The sequence below is a fragment of the Dipodomys ordii genome, unplaced genomic scaffold (assembly GCF_000151885.1).
Source record: "Dipodomys ordii isolate 6190 unplaced genomic scaffold, Dord_2.0 Scaffold61, whole genome shotgun sequence".
NCBI lineage: Eukaryota > Metazoa > Chordata > Mammalia > Rodentia > Heteromyidae > Dipodomys > Dipodomys ordii.
In genome coordinates, this window is record NW_012267277.1 from 10,123,345 (window position 1) to 10,132,682 (window position 9,338).

A 9,338-nucleotide genomic window follows, 5' to 3' on the forward strand; every position below is an offset into this window, starting at 1 on the left:
CATCCTGACCTCCCAGGATGACCCCCGGAGTCAGAGAGAAGGACCTCCACCCCGGCTAAATCTCACTAGGGTGATGGTGGCTGCTGTGTGGGGGAAGCTCCCTGATGCCTCTGCTGGGTGTAGGTGTGTGTGAGCCCAGTTCTCACGGTGACTCCACCCGCGTTGGCACCCGCCGCCTCAGGGCTCCTCAGCTTCAACCTCAGCGACATTTAGGGCTGGATGGTCTTGGTGGTGGGGACTGTGCCATGGACTTTAGGGCACTTAGCTGTCCTGCCCACTGCCCACCAGATACCAATAGCACACATGTGGGGGGGGGAGACATGCAGCCCCGGGGGACACACCCCCTCCTTACAAACCACCATGCTGCAGGGCACTGGTTACTCAGGCCAGTCATCCTAACTACCCAGGAGGCTGAGATCTTTAGATCTCGGTTGGAAGCCAGCCCTGTAGACAGCTCCAAGAGACTCTTATCTCCAGTTAACCACCAAAAAGCTGGAAGTGGAACTGTGGCTCAAGTACGAGAGCGCCAGCCTTGATTGAAAAAAGGACAGTGCCCAGGCCCTGAGTTCAAGCTCCAGAACCAACACACACATAGTCAGTGCTTTGATGCGGATCCCAGAACCCCAACATATTCACTGAGCTTCATTAGATCCCAGCCAGGAAGTGGAAGGCCAGCTCTCTTGAGGGGCCCACTGGACCTCTGCAGCTTCTGCCTCTCCCCTCCCCCTCCCCCCAAGTTGCAGGCAGTTGCTCCTCAGGCGCCTCCTCCTGCCCCGCCCGCCGCCCTCAGGCCCTCTCCTATCTGCCACACACAGTCCATCACCCCAGACGGGAAGAAGGTCAGGGGACCCTGTGTTCCTTTCAGGCCCCCAAGCCCCATCCTTCCTGTGCTCCATCACCCCAACCACTGACTCACTTGTGAGTGAACTATTTATAACCCCCGGCACACATGCTTCCTCAGCTGCAGGCAGACACCGGCTGTGTAGAAAGGCAGCCCCTGGACATGGGCTAGGGTCCCGAGCAACTGAGAAAGCTTAGGAGCTCCGGGGAACTTAGGGGAGAAGCCTAGCAACTTCCTTACTGCTGTATGACCTTTGGCCAGTCACTCTACCTCTCTGTACCTCTGTTGTAAAATAAGATCCTGATCCGAAGACAGACTTCAGGAAGTGACTACTACTAGCTGTCCGGAGTGGTACACAGCTGGTGTAGGTGGGGAAAGGCCAAGGGGCGTCCTCAGGAGTCCAGAGGTGGAGCTGGGATGGAGTGTGTGTTCACACGCTAGGACTCAGCCCCTCCCTGTCGCTTTGCTGTCACCCAGCCAGCTTCAGACCCATGTGGGGCTTTGTTAGGCTCTGAAAAGCCACGCTCCCCGCCCCCTCCTCCAGCTGTCCCAGGAGGAGGCAGGCAGATGTTTGCTTAGCCTGATAATGCCCACTCCACCAGCTCCACCCAGGCAGCGCACAGGCTGGCGGCTGCCCCTGGCCACGGTCACCCTTCAGGAGGAGGGTAAGGAACTGGGAGACGCTGCCACACCCTGTCTGTCTCTGCCCTACTGTTGGAAAAAAGCTGGAGGGGGGAGAGTAGACTCCTTATGGTGTCCTTATAGAACCAGGCTGCTCAGCCCTCCCCCACTCCCTCCCCCTCTTCCCCTCACAAAAAGAGAGGTCGCATTTGGGGGGCTTGGGGGTTCCACTCAGTGTTAGACGTGTCTGGCATGCCTGATAGCTCAGAGGCCGGGGAGGTGCTGGGCCTGGCCAGAGAGAGCCCCCAGCCGGCCTGGGGGAATCCTCACTCCGTGCTGGATGGAGACAGGTGCCCTCTGCCCCGCGGCCTCACTCGTCCAGATCTGGGCTGTGCCGGGGTGTCCTTACGAAGCTGTGTTCGCAGGTACGATGCTGGGCGGGATGGCTTCATTGACCTCATGGAACTGAAGCTCATGATGGAGAAGCTGGGGGCCCCCCAGACCCACCTTGGCTTGAAGAACATGATCAAGGAGGTGGATGAGGACTTCGACAGTAAGCTCAGCTTCAGGGAGGTGAGCCCTACCCCCACCCGGGGCTGCCTGAGGCCCCGAGGGTCTCCTCCTGTGCTGTGTAGTAAGCATACATTGAGTGACATCTGTATACTGTCCAACCCTGGGGGTACAGAGAAAGACCCTGTGCTTCTAGGGGGACCCTAGAGAGGGTGCATCACAACACTGGGGTTCAGGTCAGCCTGTTCTTCATTGAGCCCATCTGGCAGCAGTGGTGCCCTGGCACAAGGGGCGGGTTCTTAGAAGCCCCCTGAGCCTCCTGCGCCCAAAGGAGGCAGGGGGGGAAGGAGGTGGCAAGGGCCACTGGGAAAACTGGAGGCCACCAGGGAGGAGGAAGGACGTCAACCCACGGGGATGGTCCAGAGTCCAGAACACAGGTTCAAATCCTTGGGGCACTGGGAGTCCAGGCGAGTCTTCTACTGTCTCTGGGCCTTCCTCGTTCCCGTAAGATAGGTGTACGGTCCCTTTCAGGGCCCAGTGGGAGACAGGGATAAACGTGCTCACCCCTATAATCCCAGCTACTCAGGGTGCTGAGATCTCAGGGAGATGGTGCCAAGCCAGCCGAGGCAGGAAAGTCCCGGTGACTCATCTTTAATGAATCAGCAAAAAACGCTCAAAGTGGTGGGGCTGGGAATGTGGCTGGGTGCTAGAGTGCTTACCTAGCGTGCAGAAGCCCTCGTCCGAGTCCTCAGTGCCATCTGAACAGAAAAAGCCAGAAGTGGTGCTGTGGCTCAAGGGGTAGAGCTCTAGCCTTGAGCAAAACGAAGCTTAGGACAGTGCCCAGGCTCTGAGGTCAAGTCCTAGAATTGGCCAAAAAAAAAGCTCAAAGTGGAGATATGGCTGAAGTGGTAAAGCACCAGCCTTGAGTAAAAAATGCCTAGTGAAAGTGTGAAGCCCTGATTCAAGCCGCAGCACCAGCTGGATGATTCTGGGTGTGGATAGACACAGGACTGCGTAAAGCAGGGTCCTGAGCAGACAAGAGATGAGGGGCCCAGCTTCCCATCATGCAGAGGGGCAAATAAGAGGCTCAGAGAGGGAGGGGCAGGGAGGGGCCACAGCCCAGCCTCTGGCTCCTGGTCCTGGTGTGAGCAGGCCTCCCTCTCCAGGGCAGGCCTGAGTCCAGGCCCGGTGTGTCCTGTGACTGACAGCCCACCTGTCCCGTTGTAGTTCCTGTTGATCTTCCGCAAGGCGGCAGCTGGGGAGCTGCAGGAGGACAGCGGGCTGCACGTGCTGGCCCGCCTCTCCGAGATCGACGTCTCCACCGAGGGAGTTAAGGGAGCCAAGAACTTCTTCGAAGCCAAGGTGAGGAACCGGGGGCTGGGCAAGTCTGGACTGGTAGCCTGGGCCCTGCCCACCCCGTTCACCCAAGCCTTCCTTCTTAAGGCCTCCCTCACCTCCCTCTGGAACATTCCAGGCTCCACTGGAGGGCAGGAAATCAGGACAGCATCAGTCATTCTATTATGGGGCCCTGCTCTGCACCAAATATAAATTCCATCTTTGTTTTGTCTTCTTTTGTTGGATTTTTTGTTTGTTTCTGGGGTTTGAACTCAGAGCTTTGTTCTCATTCAGCTTGCTTTCTGGGCTGGAGCTTTTCACTTGAGCCGTCCCTCCTGCTTGACATTTTGCTGGTTAACTGAAAATAGAGTCTCACAGGCTTTCTGCTCTGGCTGGCCTCAGACCACATCCTCCAGTCTCAGCCTCCTGAGAAGCTAGGATTAACAGGCGTGAGCCACCAGTGCCCAGCTATGAATTTTGTTTTTCAATCCCATATAAGAACCTGTGAGGCCAGAGTTATCAAGCACGGGTTGTGAGTAGAGAAACTGAGGCTCAGAGAGGTGAATGCAGTGTTCCACCCGCAGCCTGACCTGGTGGAAGCCAGAGCTGTGTGTGTAGGCAGATGGGACAAGGCTAAAGACTGGGCCAGGGGCCATCCCAGATCAAAGTCCCCGCGGGCAGTGTGGAGGCCCCTGCAAGCCTAACCCTGCGCCCCCGTGGCCTAGGTACAGGCCATCAATGTGTCCAGCCGCTTCGAGGAGGAGATCAAGGCAGAACAGGAGGAACGGAAGAAGCAGGCGGAGGAGATGAAGCAGAGGAAAGCAGCCTTCCGGGAGCTGCAGTCCACCTTCAAGTAGGGCGGCCCGGGCGGCCCTGCCCCGCCCTGCCTGGTGTGTCACAGGGGCAGGGCCTGGGCTGAGCTGGAGCCCTGGCCGCCCATCTGACAGAACCACAACTAAAATCCTAAATCGTGTGTGTGATCGGAAGCTTTGCGAAGGGTCTCAGGAGTGGCCCGGGCCCTCACCGCCCCTCCCGCAGCCACCAGCGCAGGCCCTGCAGCCACCCCTGCGGCTCACACCCCGCCGCCCCGCTGCCTGCCCAGGTCCAGCTCCCGCCATTCCACTCCTGTGTCCTGTGTGCTCACACCCCCACCCCCCAGCCCCTCCACCGGCCCTTAACCAGCGGGCCAACCTGCCCTGGAACTGAGGAGACAGGGGCGCCACCAGAGAGCAGGACCTAAGGGACTGTGGGAGATGGGGGGTCCCCAGGACCTTGGCCTCCAGCTCTGCCCCCTCTCTCGGGTGGAATGGGAGCGGCCTCTGCCAGGCAGGGTAGGGGGCTACCATGCCAATCTACCTCTCGGGCCCACTCTGCTGGGCTGCCCTGGGGTTGCCGGCAGGGGCAGCGGCTGGGGAGGGCAGGGTGGGAGAGGAATCAATCCTTCACCGAGAGAAGAGCCCAGCTCTCTGCCTTGACTCCCCCCATGTGTCCAGGAAGTGCTTTGACAGCGAGTCTGTTCGCACCTGGCCCCTGTCCATGCTGTGTTGTGCCCACCCTTCTAGGAAGCATGGGGACCCCGTGCCCGTCACCTGCTGGGGGATGGCCCCCCCCATGCTCGCTCGCGTGTGTCCGTGTTGCCTGTTGCTGTGTTGTGAAGCTGTGACCCCCGCCCCCAAGTGAACGGGCCAGAGTTATGCAACTTTCTGTGTGTCTCCTGACGGTGTCCCTGCCTTTGGAATTGGATAACTCTTTATTTTACTACGCTGTCCTGAGAGCCCCCACCGCGCCGCTGCCGTGGCCGGCAGAGCTTTTATTTTTTTGGCATCAAAGTGAGAGGGTGGGAGGGGCTGAGCCAGCGTGGCGGCCTTGGGCGCCGCCGCATTGGCCTTAGAGGATGCGTTTATACAGATGAATATAAGATTTTCTTTGGGCTTGTCTTGCATTTTCTCTTCCCTCCCTTCTCACCACCCCTGCCCCTCTCCCCTAAAACACAAAAACAAAAAAAGATACTTCTTCATTTGGTGGTACGATTATTTTTTTTAACTAAAATGAGATAAAATTGTATATTCGTATGTGTGTGTGTGGTTCTTGACGGTTCCTGGGGAGGGGAGGAGCTGGAAATGAGGGGACAGGGACGGGGTGCCTGGAGTCTGGGCACCCATGCCAGAGGCCTCGGGGACACTTCCTAAGGGGGAAATTGCCCTTTGATGCCCACATGGTGCCACCAGACATTAATCTGAGCGTTTACTTGGTCCTCAAGCCAGCCCTCAAAGGGGGTGTGCTATTACTTTTGTTTTACAAGTAAGAACTGGCTGGGAGGCCTGAGCTGGATATGGCGGCTCATGCCTGTCATCTTAACTACTTGAGAGGCTGAGATCAGGGGGATCGAAGTTCAAGGCCAGCCCTGGCAAAAGTTCTGTTTCTCAGCCAATAAGCCAGGGTGCAGCTGGGGCCCACCCGTCATCCCTGCTCTGCTGGATCATAAATAGGACAGTGGTCCAAGCAGGCTAGGGCAAAAAAGCCAGACCCTACTCAGTAAGTCAAAAAGGGCTGGCTCATGGCTTAAATGTCAGAGCATCTAGCAAACAGAAGACCCAGACTTCAAACCCCAGTATCACAAAATAATCTAGGAGGCCTAAGTCTCTGAAGGGTCACAGGACAGCAGAGCCAGTGGATGCAGCCAGCCCTCCCAGTGCACAGCTGGGCCCACCACCCTGTGGCCAAGGGTTGTAGTGCACCACTGCAGTCCATGCTGGAGGAGCTCTGATTCAAGGCTGGACTGGGCTGCAAAAGGGAAACCTGTTGGCTTGAATTATGAATTGATGTGCCACCTGCCATCCTGAGCAGGCCAGAGCACCCCCTGGGGAGGGCAGGGCTGGGACCAGCAGCTGCTCCTGTGCTTCTGAACACAGCGCCACCTGGTGTCCTCATCTCCCTCCGGCTCACCCCCAGGGAGAACGGGGACCTTCATCTCCCCAGCCCTGTGCCTGTAGCACAGCCCAGAGGGTCAGGGTAAACACAGGACTTTCTCATTAGACTTGGCATTACTGCCCCCTGGCTGTCACAGTTGATACTGCAAAAGTCCAGATGTCCCTTGCCCCTTGGCCTTGCTCTCAGCTTCTGGAGGTATATTTCCGGGGTCCACCACCCCTATATGTTCTAGATGCCTGAGAAGCTGTCACCACCAACACAAGATTGTAGGTTAGCCATGGCCGTTCAGTGTACCAGAGCCCTGCAGTGGGAGGGAGGGGTCAGGAGGAAGGCCCCTGTGTGCTCAGGGCTCTCATCCCATGCTCCCGTGGGACTTAAGGGAAGCCTGGCAGCCCCTCAACTCACCCCGGAGGGGGTCCCACATGCTCTAACATTTCAGCCATGACCCTCATCCAAGAGCAACAGCTGCCACTCGAGTCCTGGCCCCAAAGCCAAGAAAATTTCAACCTCTGTCAGTGGCACCTGCTCCTTTCCCAGGCTCGCCCCATTCCCAGGGCCTTGTCTGCCCCCCCCACACACACACACCCAGCCTGGCCTCCCACACGTCCCTCTGGTGCTTTTCCAGCACCGCCTCCTCCTGAGCAGCCCACCAGGCCTGCGGAACCCAGGGTTGTGCCAGGGGAGGTAGAGAGCCTGTCAGCATCTCCCTCAAGCCCTCTGCTCCTTCTGGCCAGGGATGGATCTGTAGAGAAGGGGCCTTGCAAGCCCCATCCCGCCAGCTCCCACCCAGAATGCCTCGCCTCAGGCAGAGCTCCAGCCCTGGACCATCACCCTGGCTGGCAGGGAGCTCCCTGGGGTCATCTGGCCCCGTCCTAGCACTGAGTCTGCACGAGAGTAGGGCGGAGGGAGTATGGGGAAAACGAGCGAATTAATTACTCTTTCTTTTGCATATATTTCATGGCGGTCCCTCACAATCAGGCAAGTAAAATGATGACATCTTTAAATATGCACATTTTAATCAGCTCCACACCCCCACCTTCTCCAATCACAGGAAAGCCACTCAGAGCTCCTCCTCCGACTTCTCCAGCCAGCAAACAAGTCAGTCAGCCTGGTGGGCATCACAGTGTGGACACTGGGAATGATGACCCCTGACCAGGGGCGCCATGCATAAGCACAGCGGGGGGGGGAGGGAGGAAGGGAGGAAATGGGGAGCGTGGCAACAGCCAGAGACAACAACCACCCCTGCCCAGCTGCCCTTCCAAGGCCCGGACCCCCAGAACCACTCAGAATCTCAGCCATTTCACCACAGATGCCTCAGGAGGACACGCTCAAGTCCCTGTGTGCTCCTGAAGGCCCCATGCCACCTTGAGGGATCCATGGAAGTGTTGTTCTTCCTTTAAAATCAGCAAGGGGTGGGGGCTGGGAAGGTGGCTCAGTGGTAGAGTGCTTGCCTTGAATGCCTGAGGCCCTGGGTTTGATTCCTCAGCACCACATAAACAGAAAAACTCAGAAGTGGTGCTGTGGCTCAAGTGGCAAAGTACTAGCTTTGAGCTAAAGAGCTGAGGGACAGTGCTCAGGCCCTGAGTTCAGCAGGGGGAAGTCCAAAATGAGTTCTATATAGTCATACACTCATAAATTACAATTTTAATTATATTTTGGTGGAGGACAGTGTCAACAAAGCTCAAGCCTTCAAAGAATCAGATGGTAGGTCAAGCATGATGATTCATAGCTGTAATCCCAGCACTCAGGAAGGGAAGAAAGGATTTCAAGTTTGAGACCAGCCTGGGCTACATAGGGAGACCTTGTCTCAAAAAGAAAAACAATCAAATGACAATGACAATTTTGGGGGGGAGAGGGTCTGATCGTGGGGCCTGAACTCTGGGCCTGGGTGCTGTCCCTCAGCTCTTCAGCTCAAGGCTAACACTCTACCATTTGAGCCACAGTGCCACTTCCAGCTTTTCTCTTTTTGCTTATGTGGTGCTGAGGAATCGAACCCAGGGCCTCATGCATGCAAGGCAAGCGTGCTGCCACTGAGCCACCTTCCCAGCTCAAATGACAATTTTTTTAAATCCCCACTTTAGAGATGAGACGTGTAAGCACAGAGAGGTTAACTTGTGTATACAAGGTCACACAGCCAGGAAGCAATGGCACTGGGTTTCCCTCCACCCTGGGCTTAGTCCATCTCATAAAGCCCCCAGCATCCTATCTTCGAATCTGAAGCTGGAGTCTCTCTGGGACAATTATTCATTGTTGTCTTCCACACAGGGCCCTCCTTGACTTATAACAAGACTTCTGCCTTAAAGTCTTGCTGTCTGCACCTCTGAAAACAGAAGGAACTAGGAGCCCCTCCTGATGCTCCACTGTGAGCATCCAGACAATAGTGACTCTCTTCCTCCAGGCACACTGGCTCAGGCTTATAATCTCAGGCACTCAGAAGGCAGGATTGGACGTGGAGCTGTGGCTCAAGTGGTAGAGCACCAGTCTTGAGCAAAAAAGCTAAGGGACAGTGCCCAGGTCCTGAGTTCAAGCCCCAGTCCTGGCACACAGTAAAAAAAAGTAAGGCTGGGAGTTGGTGGCTCACGCCTGTAATCCTAGCGACTGGGGAAGCTGAGATCTGAGGACTGCGGTTCAAAGCCAACCTGGGCAGGAGAGTCCGTGAGACTCTTATCTCCAATTAACCATCAGAAAATGGAAGTGGTGCTGTGGCTCAAAGTGATAGAGCACTAGCCTTGAACACAAAAGCTCAGGGACAGTGCCACAAACTGACCAAACTAAATGGGTAGTAGGTGGTTTGAGGCCAGCACAGGTTAAAAGTTATAAAGACCTCTTCTGAACAAACAAGCCAGGCCTGGTGGCATACTTCTATCCTCTCAGCATTAGAGACTATAGGTAGGATCATGGTTCCCAGGTCCAAGGCTACCTTGTACAAAAAGCAAGATCCTACTCAAAAATTAATCTAAAAGCAAAAAAAGCTGGAAGCATGATTCAAGTGGTAGAGCACCTGCCTAGAAAGTTCCAAGTCTGGAGCTGGGAAGTTGGCTCAGTGGTAGAGCACTTGCCTTGTATGCATGAGGCCCTGGGTTCAATTCCTCAGCACCAC

At 56.3% G+C, this 9,338-nt stretch overlaps 1 protein-coding gene across 1 annotated transcript; it reads left to right on the forward strand.

The window, feature by feature from the left end:
- Window positions 1-1,877: 1,877 nt before the first annotated feature.
- On the forward strand, window positions 1,878-5,323 carry Efhd2 (EF-hand domain family, member D2). Its single transcript, XM_013022333.1, has 3 exons — window positions 1,878-2,035; window positions 3,200-3,334; window positions 4,033-5,323. The coding sequence occupies exons 1-3, from the start codon at window positions 1,922-1,924 to the stop codon at window positions 4,162-4,164; spliced, it is 381 nt and encodes a 126-aa protein (XP_012877787.1). The 5' UTR covers window positions 1,878-1,921; the 3' UTR covers window positions 4,165-5,323.
- The last annotated feature ends 4,015 nt before the right edge of the window (window positions 5,324-9,338 follow it).